At 53.0% G+C, this 17253-nt stretch overlaps 1 protein-coding gene across 1 annotated transcript in view; it reads left to right on the top strand.

Annotated features, from left to right (window-relative positions):
- Sgsm1 (small G protein signaling modulator 1) overlaps positions 1–17253 on the top strand; it is a 74451-nt gene that overhangs the window by 38522 nt on the left and 18676 nt on the right. The window contains exons 14-19 of the mRNA XM_059249731.1: positions 1453–1517; positions 2108–2253; positions 7566–7694; positions 12734–12916; positions 13664–13732; positions 15210–15797. Of these exons, the coding sequence (XP_059105714.1) occupies positions 1453–1517; positions 2108–2253; positions 7566–7694; positions 12734–12916; positions 13664–13732; positions 15210–15797 (1180 nt within the window). The remainder of the gene's footprint in view (positions 1–1452; positions 1518–2107; positions 2254–7565; positions 7695–12733; positions 12917–13663; positions 13733–15209; positions 15798–17253) is intronic.

The raw sequence follows: 17253 nt of genomic DNA, 5'->3' as shown, positions 1-17253 counted from the left end.
GTGTCCTGGATGCTATGAGTCTGCCATGGCTCCGCTTTCTAACGAACGTCAACTCCGGTGTCACTAGTCACCGTATCAGAGACCATGATATTCCTGCTTTCAACTCAGTGGCCCCACTCACAGGGAGGCCAAGAAATACAGACCCAGTGTGTACTAGGAGCCAGAAATATTATTTAACCACCGCCACGTGCTCTGTGTGCTCCTCCAGGAAGCGTCCACTTGGTAGGGCTCTGAGAAGGGACCATTGAGAAATGATACTTTGCCCAGTGCGTGCTCTCAGAGCCTAGACTTACATACCTGTATCAATGAGGAGCTCCCCTCCTTGCAGAGTGCCAAGCCCCCCGAGGAACAGCACCTGGAGCAGGACCGAACCTCCCATCCCGATCCCTCCATGTGCATACCCAGGACTGCAGCCATGCTCCCTTGCCAGCAGGCTTCCTGGGTTTGTCTGGTATCCCTGGGATATCCTCAGGATTGATGCACAAAGGTTCTTCCATTCTGTCCTCTGTAAGAGCACACAGCCCTCCTCGGTCCCCTTCTCCCCAGGCATGCTAGGAATTGCTCTTCTCTTCACTCAAAGCAGCCCCAGGAGCACTGTGCAGGGAGCAGAGGCTCTGAGCTCTGCCTACTGTGCAGTCCACTGGGCCAAATCCATGGGCCGCTTTACAGCAGATCACTTCAAACTGGTTCAAGAAAGAGAAAAAAAAAATGAGTGTGCGTGTTGGAATAAGCCTGCAATACCAGCACCCAGCAGGCTGAGGCAGGAGGATTGTGGGTCCCAGGCCAGCCTAGGTTAGATCATGAGACCCTGTCTCAAAAAAAAAAAAAATCAATAAAAGAAAATAGGAAAAGAAAGAAAATGTGCTAGCATGATTGAGAGGTTCAGGGGCACGGCGGCTTCAGGCCTGGCTGCATCCAGATGCTCAGGATGGGGACGACTCTCTGGGTCTTCAGATATGGAAGGGGTGTGCCTTTATGGTGGCCTGTTCTTGGGTTGGCCCTCCCTGGTGATGGCCAAGAAGGCTTCCAGCAGCTAGTGCTGTGTATCCTTTTCCCCACCCCACCCCCTCCAGCTCAGAACCTCAGGCAAAAGAGGTAGATGGAGCAAAAATCCCAGGGCTGATTCTCATTGGCCCAGGTTGGGTCACATGACCACTTCTCAGCCAGGTTCATGTACTGGGTGATCATGCACCTGCATCCAAGCCACAGAGGCACAATGGAGGGACAATTCCCCCTAGGGAAACCTGGGGTGTGACAGAGAAGGGGCACGTGGGTGGGAGTCACAGCGGCCTCCCTCCGCCCCGACAGCCGGCTTTGATCTGCTGTGTGCTAAGCAGTGTGTGGCCCTCTGCTCCCCCTCTCCCTCCTCCTCCTCCTCCTCCTCCTCCTCCTCCTCCTTCTCCTCCTCCTCCTCCTCCTTCTTCCTTCTTCCTTCCCCTCCCCCTCCTGCAGGGCTCCACTGAAACTGCTCTGTGATAACATGAAGTACCAGATCCTCTCCAGAGCCTTCTATGGATGTGAGTACAGGTCTCTCTCACGGCTGAGATCTTCAAGAGGCATTTACTGAGCATCTCATGTGCCAGGCATGTTCCTGGTGCCCAAGGCAGAGTGGATGAGGGTGCCCTGGCAGGTATTCATGGCAGGCAGGATGGTCCTGAGGGGACAGGACCATCTTGGAAAGCAGGCAGAGCACTTGGCATCCCCCAGGCCCTCCCTTCTCCATCCAGCAGTGATTCTGTTCCTATCTGGCCTTTGTTCTTTCTATATGAATGCGAGGCAGGTCCAGAGTGAGACCAGAAGTCCTTGGTTTCCCTACCTTCCTATCCCTTCCCTGCCCACTGCACGTCTGTTCATTGCTTTGGCTTCCAGCAGAAGAGGGTGGTGTCCAACTAAAGACAAAACATCCCCAGGGTTTAGTAGTCAAGACACCCAGTGAGAGCATCCTCAGCTTGCTTTTTTTTGTCGAGAAAAGGCACAGTGAGAATTTTCTGGGTTGAGGGCCCCTGAAGATGGGGATGGGTAACAGGACAGCCCCATGGAGCACCCAGAAGAGACTGGGTGAAGTGTGTGGGGTAGAAGATGATGTCTGCCTTCCCTCCTGGTCCAGGGCTCGCGTACTGTAGACACCTGTCCACCGTGAGGACCCACCTGTCAGCCCTGGTCAATCACATGATCGTGTCTCCAGACCTGCCCTGTGACGCTGGGCAAGGGTTGACGGCCAGCATCTGGGAGCAGTACATCCGGGACAGCACGGTGAGCTGGGCAGGGCTTGCACACCAGAGGGCAGAGTGGAGGGAGGCCATCCTGTCAGGTCAGACTCACAGGGACCCAGGTCAACATGCCTTTCTGAACAGGGACCATCAAGTCTCAAGACCCACCGCTAACGTGAGCCCCATCCATATGAAACTGTGAGGGGGTCAGAAAACATTCATAGGTACAGCATCCCAATCCCAAACCACAAATCCAAAATGTTCTGAAATGGAAGCTCTGAGTACTGACAGGAAACCACACAGAAAATCCCACACCTGACCTCACATGACAGGTCACAGACGTGCCACACACTAAAAATACTGTGAAAACAATCCACAGGTCATTTGTATAGGGGTATGTTAATCATAGGGGTTTAAACCTGACCATCCCTATAAATATGTGTATGTGTGTGTGTGTGTGTGTGTGTGTGTGTGTGTGGGTGGGTGGGTGGGTGTGTACATATATATGGCAAATATTCAAACATCCAGGAGAATCTGAAATGTGAAACCCTTTAGGGCCCAAACATTAGGGACAAGGGCTGTTCAACCTGGAAGAGAAAGGAACCATTGGGCTGGGTGGGTGGTGCATGACTGTCACCACAGGACTTACAAAACTGAGGCAGAGGGATTGTGAATTTGAGACCGGCCTAAGACACTTTGTGAGTTCCGGGTTTGCCTGAGTTACATAGCATAATGTTCTGAGTAAGTTTAGGTTATGTATTGGGCTGAATTCATAGCTACTTTGGGGCACATGTGGGCCTTGGGATGTGACCTAGGCACCTGCTCCAACACCGTCCACTTGTCTCAGGCTGCAGCCTGGACACCTGCTCCAACTCTGTCTGTCTGTACCCTTGTCTTTGTTTCTGTCCCTACAGTTACAAAGCTATGTGGATATGTAGCAGCTATGTGGATATGTAGCAGGCTATCTGGGTTTCTCTTCCCGTTGCTGTCATAAAATACCCTGGCACAAGCAACTTAAAGACACCTGCTCCATTTGCACCATCCAGGATCCCCAGCCTAGGGAATGGCACTGCCCACCACTAAAATAGGTCTCCTCACACTAATTAACGTGATTGAGCTAATCCCCCAGAGGCGTGACCAGAGCCCCGAAGGGCTTCTCTCCTAGACTCTGTCAAGTTGGCCATCAAAACCAGCCACAGCACCACACGGAGATCCCAGCTCTTACCCAAAATAGAACCTGTATGTACACACAGATCTGACCCACAGAACACTTTAACAAGTCAAAGCCAGGCATGGTGGCACACACCTTTAATCCCAGCACTCGAGAGGCAGAAGCAGGCAGATCTCTGTGAGTTCAAGTCCAGCCTGGTCTACAAAGCGAACTCCGGCACAGCCAGGGCTACATAATGAGACCCTGTCTCAAACAAACAAAAACAGACAAACAACAAACAAACAAACAAACAAAGACATATAAGTCATCAAGATTTTTTAATCTACACATCTACTGATGTATAAAGATATATTTATGCCTAACTGTGTATTATATAGGTCTTATATATTTATGTAACGCTGTATCTTTGATCTTATCTATAGCTATAGAGTGATAGGAATATATATATTATATATGATATTGTAATATTCAGATAGCCATAGCTTAGTATTTGTACTTACCTTATCTATCTATTTTTAATTTTTAAAACATTTATTTTTTACGTGTGTTGGGGGTCTGCAAATGCTACAGTGTTCACGTGGGGTCAGAAGACAGCAGCAGACGTCAGTTCTCTCCTCCTGCCGTGTGGCAACCAGGCTGCCAGGCTTGGCACCAAGCGCCTTTACCGGCTGAGCCATCTCTCAGCCTCTAGGTCGATTTCTTTTATACTGTGCTAACATCCTGTTTGCATTTTCAATGAGCAGCTTTATTTCCTGACCCGTCTTTCAGATCTCAAAGAAATAGTCAGAACTCAGCACTTTTGTGAGTGGCCCACAGTTGATTTAAATTCCCACTGACAGGAATTCTCTCTCTCTCTCTCTCTCTCTCTCTCTCTCTCTCTCTCTCTCTCTCTCTCTCTCTCTCTCTCCTGCTAATTTGTTGTTGCCTGAGATGGCGGGGGGTGGGCACGAATCTCACTAGATAGCAGGCTGGCCTTGAACTCACAACTCCCCTACCTCAGCTTCCATAGTGTCGGGGTTGGGTTTGCAGACCTGCACCAGGCCTGGCTTCCTTCTCTATCTTTTTAGACTCATTTCCGGTAGTACAGGAACAGCAGCACCCTGGCGAATGCATGTCCTCCCATACCGCTGGCATTTTGATTTTGAGAATGGGTTCCTAGAAGCTGATTGCTGTGTATTAAAACTTGAAATAGATAAGCCAGAGTACTCTCGAAACCTCCCACGGCCACAGCGTGGGCCTGCTGGTTCCTGGGGAGCTGCGGGACTGACTGGCTTCTCGGCCCAGCTTCAGCTCTGCAGAGCCTGCATCTCCTGGAGAGGAGCCCACGCCTACGTTCCTAAAGTCTCCAAAGTCCCGGGAGTGTTTCCGTGATCCAATTTGGGAGACATCCGTTTAAGGTCAAATTGGGTGAAACAATTGATGAGCCTAAGAGACTTCGGTGAACAACCCTCCTACGGTCTGGCCCCTTTCTCAGGGCTTAGCCACCTTCCTGTGCTGGGGACACTGAGTCCCAGGAACAAACAGTCCCCGGAGACCTTGTTGCCAGGCAACACTGGGCTCATTTCTCACGGAACAGTCCTGGGAGCCCTGTCAGTGGGTGTGCATCTCCCTTCACCTGAAGGACTTGTGAACCTGCCATTCTCTGGCATCCAGAGTCTCTAGGGAAGCCTGTGGGGACCCACCGACTTCCTCCCCTGCCCTGCCCTGCCAATATTTCCATTGCTTCCTTTCACATCCATTGGCCAGAAACTGTCACATGACTATACCTAACTGCAAAGGGGACTGGGAAATGGAGTCTAGTGGATCCAGGAGCCCAGGAACCAGATTTCCTGTTTTCATTATCATCTCATCTCTTTCTATGGTAGCAAATAACTGCTGCTGTGGCGTTTGCAGGCGACAGGAGCCGAGACCGTAGATCAAACAATAAATGTTAACGTGCAGCATAGCATCGTATTACAGAGGTCCGGGGGCTGGAGAGAGGGCTCTGTGTTCCCAGCACCCACAGCAGACAGCACACAGTGGCCTGTGGCTCCAGTCCCAGAGGACCTGCCACTTACTGTCGTCGTTTGGTCTCTGAGGGCACCAGGCATGCTTATGACGCCCATAAACTCATGCAGGTACTCACACGTATACATAAAATACCTACATACATAGGACCAGGGTTCTGGGTTTTTTTTTTTTTTAAACCTATAAAGTAAAATGAAGAAAGATGTCAAATCAATAACTTAACCTTCCATCTTAAGGTTCCAGGGGAGGGGGGGAGGGGGAGGGGAGAGGGGCAGCAAACTGAACCTGAATAAACACAAGACAGGAGAAAGAGTGAAGAGTGGTCAAGGCAGAATTAGACCAGACAGAGAAGCATAGAGATTTAAAAAAAATGGAAATAAAGCTGGCTCCCAGGCAAGACCAGGGAAGCTGGGAAATGCCTTCCTAATCAGAACCTCAAGTGTGTGTGTGGAGGGCACGTTAGATGACCGCAGTCGAAGTCAAAGAGGAGACATCACCACGGACCCCACAGGCAGAGGCGTGGACGATAACGTGCAATCACTATGAAAACGTGTCTACCAACCAGCGAGCAGCGAACTCACAAACTCCTGGGGAGTCCCAACTACTGCAATTTCCTCAACAAGAAATGAGAAGCCTGGGGATGAGTCGTTTTCTAACTCTTATAAAGAAAAGCCACAGGGACGGAGAGTTGACTTAGCTATTGAAAGCACCAGGTGCTCTTCCAGAGGACCTGGGTTCGATTCACAGCACCCGCATGACAGCTCACAACTGTCTATAACTCCAGCTCCAGGGATCCCACGCTCTCTTCTGGCCTCCGCAGGCACTGCATGCACACTCTGTACTTAATATTTAGGCAAAACACCCAGGCACATAAAATAAAAACAAAGGAAATAAAGAAGTCAAGGTACAGATGGCTCTCCTGGGAGCCCCCCACTCCCACCTTAAAGAAAGGAAGTCATTTCTGATGAAGACTTTGCATTCTTGCCGCAACCCATTTTCTGATTTCTAACCGCTCTGGCAGTATCTACCTGGGTGGTCAGAGTTCCCAGGGCAGCCCAAGGTTACACTGTATCTGCAAAGCTTGCATCGGTGATTTTTCTTGGAAGTAACAAAGCCAGGCCCCTCCTGTGCAGAAAGCTGTTGGTGTGAGAAGAGGTGGCTGGAAATGTTCACTTTGCATTATTTCCCTTTAGAGTAATTTTCTTCAAGCTGACTCAAGATGAGATTGCGTTTGAGCATCAAATGGAAATGCTAGTTCATTAGGCGCTGCCTTGGGCACATGCCGCCTCCTCCTGCCCGCTTTCTTCCTTCTCTCCCTCCCTTCTCCTCCTCTTGTTGGTTTATGGGTTCTTTATTTATTTTAATTAATTTTAGACGAGGTCTCATATTGGTTGGTCTAAACTCTCTATGTAGCTGGAGATGACCTTGACCTTCTGCTCTGAGTGCTGGGGTCCCAGTGCATACCTTCACCTGTCATCCCATAAAAACAAGCTCAGCCTGGACACAGCCACATCTTTATTTCCCACTACACCTCACACTCTGGCCTCCCCTCCCCTCAGTCCTATACCAGCTGTCCTGACAAATCCCCATGTGGGTCCCCACACAGCAATGTGCATCTCCCCCACACCCACGCCCCCATGGGTGGGTAATTTGGGTGGTCCAGCTTAGCTCCCCCTGTGAGAGTCAAGGCTAATTACACGGTCCTGTGCCATGTCATTTCTGTTACTGTAGCAAGTTCCCAGACTGGGCAGCTCATAAAGAAAAGCAGTTTATCTCGGCTCACAGTTGTGGAGATTTAAGTCTGATGGGCCCTGCTGCCGTGGGCCCCAGTCAGCACAGGACAGTGTGTCAGAACAGGACACATGTCAGCACAGGACACGTGGCAGCACAGGACACATGTCAGGAGCAGAAGAGAAAGGCTTACTGTGGGACCTAGTCACCGTTCCTCCTCCATGACATAAGACCTACACCGGGCTCCAGCTCTTCAAGGCCACACCAGCTTCCACCAGCTAGGGACTAAGTCATTAGCACAGGCATTTTGCGGGCTGTCCCAGACACAGAAGACATGGCTTTGCTCATTCACCCAGCATCTCACCCCAGAAACAAGCCTGCGGGGCCGCGGGCCACCCTTGCTTCTCCGTTGACCAGATCTTCTGCCCTCTAACCCTCCCCAACAGACTTACCCAGAGCAGGAGCTGCTGCGGCTCATCTACTTCGGGGGTGTCCAGCCCGAGATCCGCAGGGCGGTCTGGCCCTTCCTCCTCGGTCACTACCAGTTCGGGATGACGGAGATGGAGAGGAAGGAGGTCAGTCTCCCAAGGGCAATGAAAGGATCGGGGTGCTGTGGAGCTGGGTGCTGTGGGCTGGGTACTGTGGAGTTGGTTGCTGTGGAGCTGGGTACTGTGGAGTTGATTGCTGTGGAGCTGGGTACTGTGGCGTTGGGTGCTGTGGAGCTGGGTACTGTGGCGTTGGGTGCTGTGGAGCTGGTACTGTGGAGTTGGGTGCTGTGGAGCTGGGTACTGTGGAGTTGGGTGCTATGGAGCTGGGTACTGTGGAATTGGGTGCTGTAGAACTGGGTACTGTGGAGTTGGGCACTCTGTGCCTGGGTACTGTGCAGTTGGGCACTGCACCTGGGCACTGCAGAGCCCTGGTTGCCTGTTGCAGTGTTGGTGAGAGACACAGGGAGGAGACAGGACCACTGAGGAAAGAGCTGTGTGGTGGAAACACAAGGGAATCTTCAAATAAGTGAGCCTCCTGTTTTGAGGCCATATAGACTCCTGTACATATTTGGAGGAAGCACTGCAGGGACCTATGTGACCTTGACTCAGTTTCTCCCTTGGTGACCCCAGCATGATGCCCTGTGATATCACAGAACACTGATGCTGGTAGAGCACCTACCTCCCTCAGGCCTCGCCATCCTCCTGTAATTGCCTGTGCATGTGTGCGTGTGTGCGTGCATGTGCGTGTGTGTGTGTGTGCGTGCGCATGCATGTGTGCATGTGTATGCGTGCATGTGTGTGCGTGTGTGCGTGCGTGTGTGTGTGTGTGCGCGCACGTGTGCGTGTGCATGTGTGTGTGCATGTGTGCGTGTGTGTGTGCGTGTGTGTGCACGCGTGCGCATGTGTGCACTTATTTCCCCGTGTGTGCAGACGTGTACATTTCTGGTGCCCTAAGAATCCTCACTTTGTCCTTCTATACCCATCCCTACCTCCATCCTACCTTAATCCCTGGCTCCTGCTCACCGGTCTTCCATTTCCAGAATTTTCTCTCATCCAGGTTGTTGTATAAATGGAATCCTGTAGTATGGAAATTTTGAGGAACTGACTTTATCATTCAGTGCACATCTCTAGATCCATGTTCTATTATTACTCGTTTCCTTTTTGTGGCTGAATTTGCCTGTGTACGTACACCACAGCTTCACTCTGAACTGGCTGATTGGTAGCTGGGCAATGCCACGAATCTTTATTTACATTTTTTTTTGGCTAATAATAACTAACTACAACTGACATCCAGTGCAGGCTTTGTGTGTTGGGGAAATGCCTGGTCGTGAAATTGCTGTGATGGAAGCATGTTCAGTCTTGAAGAAAATGAGAAACGCCAGCAGAGGCTGTCCCATCCGATATTGCCACCAGCTGTCTATGAGTGCCCCTCACCTGATGGATGGGTGGGTGGATGGACGGGAGAGAGTGGATGAGATGGACCCGTGGATGGATGGGTGGGTGGATGGACGGGAGAGAGTGGATGAGATGGACCCGTGGATGGGAGAGAGTGAATGAGATGGACCCGCGGATGGGTGGGAGAGAGTGGATGAGATGGATCCGTGGATGGGTGGGTGGATGGACGGGAGAGAGTGGATGAGATGGACCCGTGGATGGATGGGTGGGTGGATGGACGGGAGAGAGTGGATGAGATGGACCCGTGGATGGGTGGGTGGATGGACGGGAGAGAGTGGATGAGATGGATCCGTGGATGGGAGAGAGTGGATGAGATGGACCGGTGGATAGGTGGGAGAAAGTGGATGAGATGGATCCGTGGATGGACGGGAGAGAGTGGATGAGATGGACCCATGGATGGATGGGAGAGAGTGGATGAGATGGACCCGTGGATGGGTGGGTGGATGGACGGGAGAGAGTGGATGAGATGGACCCATGATGGATGGGTGGGTGGATGGACAGAAGAGAGTGGATGAGATGGACCCATGGATGGGTGGGTGGATGGACGGGAGAGAGTGGATGAGATGGATCCGTGGATAGATGAGTGGATGGACGGGAGAGAGTGGATGAGATGGACCCGTGGATAGATGAGTGGATGGACGGGAGAGAGTGGATGAGATGGATCCGTGGATGGGAGAGAGTGGATGAGATGGATCCGTGGATGGGAGAGAGTGGATGAGATGGACCCGTGGATGGATGGGAGAGAGTGGATGAGATGGACCCGTGGATGGGTGGGTGGATGGACGGGAGAGAGTGGATGAGATGGACCCATGATGGATGGGTGGGTGGATGGACAGAAGAGAGTGGATGAGATGGACCCGTGGATGGGTGGGTGGATGGACGGGAGAGAGTGGATGAGATGGATCCGTGGATAGATGAGTGGATGGACGGGAGAGAGTGGATGAGATGGACCCGTGGATAGATGAGTGGATGGACGGGAGAGAGTGGATGAGATGGATCCGTGGATGGGAGAGAGTGGATGAGATGGATCCGTGGATGGGAGAGAGTGGATGAGATGGACCCGTGGATGGATGGGAGAGAGTGGATGAGATGGACCCGTGGATGGGTGGGTGGATGGACGGGAGAGAGTGGATGAGATGGACCCATGATGGATGGGTGGGTGGATGGACAGAAGAGAGTGGATGAGATGGACCCGTGGATGGGTGGGTGGATGGACGGGAGAGAGTGGATGAGATGGATCCGTGGATAGATGAGTGGATGGACGGGAGAGAGTGGATGAGATGGACCCGTGGATAGATGAGTGGATGGACGGGAGAGAGTGGATGAGATGGATCCGTGGATGGGAGAGAGTGGATGAGATGGATCCGTGGATGGGAGAGAGTGGATGAGATGGACCCGCGGATGGGTGGGAGAAAGTGGATGAGATGGATCCGTGGATGGACAGGAGAGAGTGGATGAGATGGACCCATGGATGGACAGGAGAGAGTGGATGAGATGGACCCGTGGATGGGTGGGTGGATGGACGGGAGAGAGAGGATGAGATGGACCCGTGGATGGGTGGGTGGATGGACGGGAGAGAGTGGATGAGATGGATCCGTGGATAGATGAGTGGATGGACGGGAGAGAGTGGATGAGATGGACCCATGGATGGGTGGGTGGATGGACGGGAGAGAGTGGATGAGATGGACCCGTGGATAGATGAGTGGATGGATGGGAGAGAGTGGATGAGATGGATCTGTGGATGGGAGAGAGTGGATGAGATGGACCCGCGGATGGGTGGGAGAAAGTGGATGAGATGGATCCGTGGATGGACGGGAGAGAGTGGATGAGATGGACCCATGGATGGACGGGAGAGAGTGGATGAGATAGACCCGTGGATGGGTGGGTGGATGGACGGGAGAGAGTGGATGAGATGGACCCATGGATGGATGGGTGGATGGACGGGAGAGAGTGGATGAGATGGATCCGTGGATAGATGAGTGGATGGACGGGAGAGAGTGGATGAGATGGACCCATGGATGGGAGACAGTGGATGAGATGGACCCGCGGATGGGTGGGAGAGAGTGGATGAGATGGATCCGTGGATGGGAGAGAGTGGATGAGATGGACCCGCGGATGGGTGGGAGAGAGTGGATGAGATGGATCCGTGGATGGGTGGGTGGATGGACGGGAGAGAGTGGATGAGATGGACCCGTGGATGGGAGAGAGTGGATGAGATGGACCCGCGGATGGGTGGGAGAGAGTGGATGAGATGGATCCGTGGATGGGTGGGTGGATGGACGGGAGAGAGTGGATGAGATGGACCTGTGGATGGATGGGTGGGTGGATGGACGGGAGAGAGTGGATGAGATGGACCCGTGGATGGGTGGGTGGATGGACGGGAGAGAGTGGATGAGATGGATCCATGGATGGGAGAGAGTGGATGAGATGGACCCGTGGATAGGTGGGAGAAAGTGGATGAGATGGATCTGTGGATGGACGGGAGAGAGTGGATGAGATGGACCCATGGATGGGTGGGTGGATGGACGGGAGAGAGTGGATGAGATGGATCCGTGGATAGATGAGTGGATGGACGGGAGAGAGTGGATGAGATGGATCCATGGATAGATGAGTGGATGGACGGGAGAGAGTGGATGAGATGGATCCGTGGATGGGAGAGAGTGGATGAGATGGACCCACGGATGGGTGGGAGAAAGTGGATGAGATGGATCCGTGGATGGACGGGAGAGAGTGGGAGATGGACCCATGGATGGACGGGAGAGAGTGGATGAGATGGACCCATGGATGGGTGGGTGGATGGACGGGAGAGAGTGGATGAGATGGACCCATGGATGGGTGGGTGGATGGACGGGAGAGAGTGGATGAGATGGATCCATGGATAGATGAGTGGATGGACGGGAGAGAGTGGATGAGATGGACCCATGGATAGATGAGTGGATGGACAGGAGAGAGTGGATGAGATGGATCCGTGGATGGGAGAGAGTGGATGAGATGGACCCGCAGATGGGTGGGAGAGAGTGGATGAGATGGATCCGTGGATGGACGGGAGAGAGTGGATGAGATGGACCCATGGATGGACGGGAGAGAGTGGATGAGATGGACCCGTGGATGAGTGGGAGAGAGTGGATGAGATGGATCCGTGGATGGGAGAGAGTGGATGAGATGGACCCGTGGATGGACGGGAGAGAGTGGATGAGATGGACCCGTGGATGGATGGGAGAGAGTGGATGAGATGGACCCGTGGATGGGAGAGAGTGGATGAGATGGACCCGTGGATAGGTGGGTGGATGGGTACATGGGTCGGTGGGTGAATTTGTGGATGAGAGGATGGTGGGTGGACGGACAGCAGAATCTTGCTCATCTTGTAATCTATAGGCCTAACTTGGTGCCTGGTACACTGTGGGCACTTATCAAAGAAACTAATGAGCAAATGGATTAAGTAATTAATAAATGAGGAAAGAGAGAAAGCATGCAAACATTTGAATGGTTGTGTGAGTGGATGCGTTAGTAAAGGGAGAGACGGAGAGCGGAGATGAGGTAGGCTGCTCTATGATATTCCTCAGCACAGACATCACCTAGCTCATATCTGTTGGGTGCTGACCACGCAAATGTAGACAGGTCAGAGCCCAGGGAACTCAGCCCCTCATGTGGCCTTGCGCATGTGCTGACAGGTAGACGAGCAGATCCACGCCTGCTACGCACAAACCATGTCGGAGTGGCTGGGCTGCGAGGCTATTGTGAGACAGAGGGAGCGGGAGTCCCATGCTGCTGCCCTGGCCAAGTGCTCTTCAGGGGCTAGCCTGGACAGCCACCTTCACCGGATGCTGCACCGGGACTCTACCATCAGCAACGAGGTAGTGGACAGCTGGCCTGGGAGACTGCCGATGGGAGGGGGGGCAGAGCCTTGGGACAGCCTTGCCCTTAGCTTTTTGTGGGGGCATAGGGGGAACTTCAGAATCAGATCTAGGTTCAAAGCCCGCCCAGAGTTTCTTGCCAGCACATTTCCTTGGGGCTCAGTTCCTGTGTACGTACAGTGGGAATGGTGGAGGTGTGGGTACGGTCCTAAGAAGACAGTGCATATCAAGATTCCAGTGCAGCGTCTGCCCTCCATATATTCAACTAATGTTTTCTGAACACCTACTATGTGCAAGTACTTTCAAGAATGCTCAGAATGTTCTGGTAGCTGAGGCCGACCTCTGCTCTCACACAGGCTTTAGCTGAACAGCCTAACTGGCTGAAGCGGGCTGCATGACAGAGCCTAGCATCGGAGTAGGGGAGGGGCAGGGAGGTTACCGAAAAACCGAGCCACGAATCCCACCTGCTACTCTGGAAGGACGTAAATCCTAGCCAGAGCTCTCAAGTGCAACAGAGACGTTAAAGGTGGGGTGCTCTGGCGTGGAGGCTGGAGGGTGGGACCCAGAGGCCGAGGTCACCTCTGAGGAGGCTCCGGGGAACAGGTAGGGAGCTGAGGCTCTGGGAGGGGACTTGTCCCACCCAGGAGAAAGGATGGAAACAGGCTTCCTGCCTCCCAACCCAGCAGCCTCCCACCCCCACCCCGTGCGACCTTCCGTCTTTGTCTCTCTGGTTCTTGTCCCTCCCAGTCCTCCCAGAGCTGCAGCTCAGGCCGCCAGAACCTCCGACTGCAGAGCGACTCCAGCAGCAGCACCCAGGTGACTTTCAGAGGCCCCGCCCCCTCATGCCCCGCCCCCTCGCACAAGCCCCACCCTCCCACCTGGGGTCGAAGGGATTGGATGTCCATCATTTTCCGGCCACTTTGACGGAGTGGGCTTTTTATGGCTAGTCTTGGACGTGGACTGTCTTAAGTAGCACAAGCAGTCGTAGCCTCCTTGAAATCCACAATGATAGGATGCAGCCTCGGCAGACACCAGCGTGCCAGGATCCACGTTTGTTGTGTAAAATGACAAATGCGTGCACATGACACTGCATTCTTCAGGTCGTTCACAAGAGCAGTGCAAAGTGCATGGAAATAGCCATCAGGCTGTGCCATTAGGAAGGAAGGACGGACAAGTGCCTGAGCCCAGTCTGTGCAGGTGCAGCGGCTTAGGAGGGGTTTTCACTCAGCATTGGTTGAATCTTGGACCCAGCCTCTGTGAATTCAGAGGCTGAACACCAGCCTGCTCTCCTGTAAAACATCACACCCCACACCTGCACTTTGCTTCCGCCTCCTTCAACTCTGTTCTTCCTTGAAGCAGTGCTATAAATCCTTCCCCTGCATGGCCTTCCAGAACCTTCTGGATGCCTTTACATACGCAGAAATACCTAATGTACAGCAAGACTTTGTAGTTCTTAAAATCCCATAAAAACGCCAGCAGATGTATTGTTCAACAGCTTTTGTGTCACTCATAAAGGTTGCTCTATCTAGAGCCTCGTTAAACAAAAAGAAAAGCACAAAGCAGGCTGGAGAGATGGCTCAGTGGTGAAGAGTGTGAACTGCTCTTGCAGAGGACCCAGGTTCAGTTCCCAGCACCTATGTGAGGTGCCTCACAACCAGGTGTAACCCCAGGATATCTGGCGCCCTCTTCTGGACTCCAAGGGCACCTGCACTCATGTGGGCATATACACATAGACACATAAATAAAAAAAATAAAATAGCTATTTTCAAGTGAAAAGTATAAAAACATGCACAAAATGTCACCTTTTGAGTAGAAAAATCTCTGTGTGTGTGTGTGCGCGCGCATGCTCACACATGTGCCTGTGTTTGTACCTAGCCTACGAGAGGTCCCAGCACTGCACACAAAAAAGCAGAACTGGACCCAGTGAACTGAAGCTGACGGTGGCCACACAGAGAAACAGTGTGAGGCTTTGGAACCTGATCTTTACTATGACCTTGAGGGCTATAGCTAAAGGACACAGAGAACCACAAATAAATCTCAGTGTTAGAAATCTATATGGTGAAAAACCCCTTTCTCCCCAAATTTCATGTCCCTCATCGCCCTCCTCAGAGGCAGCTGTGGCCAGCCTTGGACTCGAATTGTCCTCAAGAAGAACAGACTGCCTTTGTCCTGACTGTGTGCTATTCCACTACATACAAACTCCATACCGAAATATGCCCTGCTGCTGGGTATCAAGTTGCTGCTGTAAACTGTGCTGCCATGCACACCCTGACCTGTGTGTCTCTTTCCTCAGGTATTTGAGTCTGTGGATGAGGTGGAACAGACGGAGGTGGAAGGTAGGTCGGAGGAGAAACAACCCAAAGTCCCCAATGGGAACCCGGCAAATGGCACTTGCTCCCCAGACTCTGGACACCCTTCTTCCCACAACTTCTCCTCCGGCCTCTCGGAGCACTCGGAGCCCAGTCTCAGCACCGAAGACAGTGTTCTGGATGCCCAGCGCAGCCTCCCCGCCGCCTTCCGACCTGGGGACAGCAGTGTGGAAGACGGACAGAGCAGCGAAGCCACCACGTCCCGGGACGAGGCCCCTCGGGAGGAGCTGGCCGTGCAAGACAGTCTCGAGAGTGACCTCCTCGCCAACGAGAGCATGGAGGAGTTCATGTCCATCCCTGGCAGCCTGGACGTGGCCCTGCCTGAGAAGGACGGGGCCGTGATGGAGGGCTGGCCCAGCGAGACGGACAAGCACGGCCGGGCTGACAGCGAGGACAACCTCTCTGAGGAGCCTGAGATGGAGAGCCTCTTCCCGGCCCTGGCTTCTCTGGCCGTGACCTCCTCTGCCAACAACGAGGCGTCACCCGTGTCTTCCAGCGGTGTCACCTACTCTGTAAGTCACAGGGGTCTTTCCCCGAGGAGGGTGAGACTGGCCAGGGTTTGTTTCCTTCTCCCCGTCGTAGAGAGTCAGTGTGGAAACAGGAAGGGCTGCTGAGCTAGGATCCAGGAAGTCTGGTTCCATCCCTTCTCCTGGCTGTGGGACAAGTCCCCTCCCAGAGCCTCAGCTCCCTGGCTGCTCCCTGCAGCCTCCTGAGATGACCTTGGCCAAGGCCGACCTCTGCCCTCACAGACTTTAGCTCAGAAGCAAACCCACTTCCACCATGATGTATCAGTCATCAGCTTCCACATCCATGCTGTGTAACAACCAGTTACCCAAAGTCAGCGACTTCCCAACCAATGCTGGGCCCTACTACCTTGGCCTCCGAGTCTGTGGGTCAGCTGAGAAGCTCTGTCCCAAGCTGGGCAGGGTGTGGCTCGTTAGGATGTTGGCTGTCAGGGGCTGGTCTGTGTTTCATCCTCTGGCAGGCTAACCTGGGCCAGCCTGGGCTAGCACTCATGGCCAAGGCAGATGCTAAGCAGAGAGAGAGCCGGCAGGCCGACGTCTATTTTTAAGCCTCTGCTCTGTCTGGCTCACTGGCATCACTGGCTGAAGCCAGCTGTGTGGCAGAGCCTAGCATCAAATGGGCAGAGTGAGCAAGGGCAGGGAGGTCATAGGACAGAGTGAGTGTGGGGAGAAGGAATACTGAGCCATGAGTCCCACCTGTTTCTCTGGATGGACACGCATCTCTGGTGTGGAAGCTGGGAGATGGGTGGGACCCTTTGGGTACCTTCTCTCCTATGGGTCTTTTCTTCTTCCTTCGTTTACAACCTTGTTTTGTCGGAGTGCACGCTATGGTGACTTCCACGTGTTTTACTTTTCATCCCATCTGATGTCACAGGTTGCAGGGCTGGGACCTTGCCTGTTCTGCAAAGTTCCTCCTTTGTTTGTGTTTTTGGTATCGAGTGTGGGGACCTTGGCGTGTGTGTGTGTGTGTGTGTGTGTGTGTGTGTGTGTGTGTGTGTGTACACCAGGGATACCCTTGGGTGCAGTTCCTCAGGAACCATCCTTTTATGTTGAGTGTGTCTCTCCCTGGGCTGTAGTTCACCAGTTCGTCCAGGCTGGCCAGCCAGCAAGCCCCAGGGTTCCTCCTGGCTCCTCTTCCTCAACTCTGAGGTAGCAAGTGTATGCCCCCAGGCCTGGCTTTTTTTTTTTTTTTTTCCTTTGAGACAAGGTTTCTCTGTGTAGTTTTGGTGCCTGTCCTGGCTCTCACTCTGTAGCCCAGGCTGGCCTCGAACTCACAAAGATCTGCCTGCCTCTGCCTCCCGAGTGCACTGGCCTGGCTTTCTTCATGGGTGCTGGGGGTCTGAACTTGGGTTCTTACGCTTGCCAGACAAGCCCTTTAGAGCCATCTCCCTAGCTGCTGAAGAATCTTTTAGGAAGATCCCCCATGCATGTTCATCCTGAGTGA

The sequence above is a fragment of the Peromyscus eremicus genome, chromosome 23 (assembly GCF_949786415.1).
Source record: "Peromyscus eremicus chromosome 23, PerEre_H2_v1, whole genome shotgun sequence".
Classification (NCBI taxonomy): domain Eukaryota; kingdom Metazoa; phylum Chordata; class Mammalia; order Rodentia; family Cricetidae; genus Peromyscus; species Peromyscus eremicus.
This window is presented reverse-complemented; position numbering and strand designations above follow the sequence as displayed.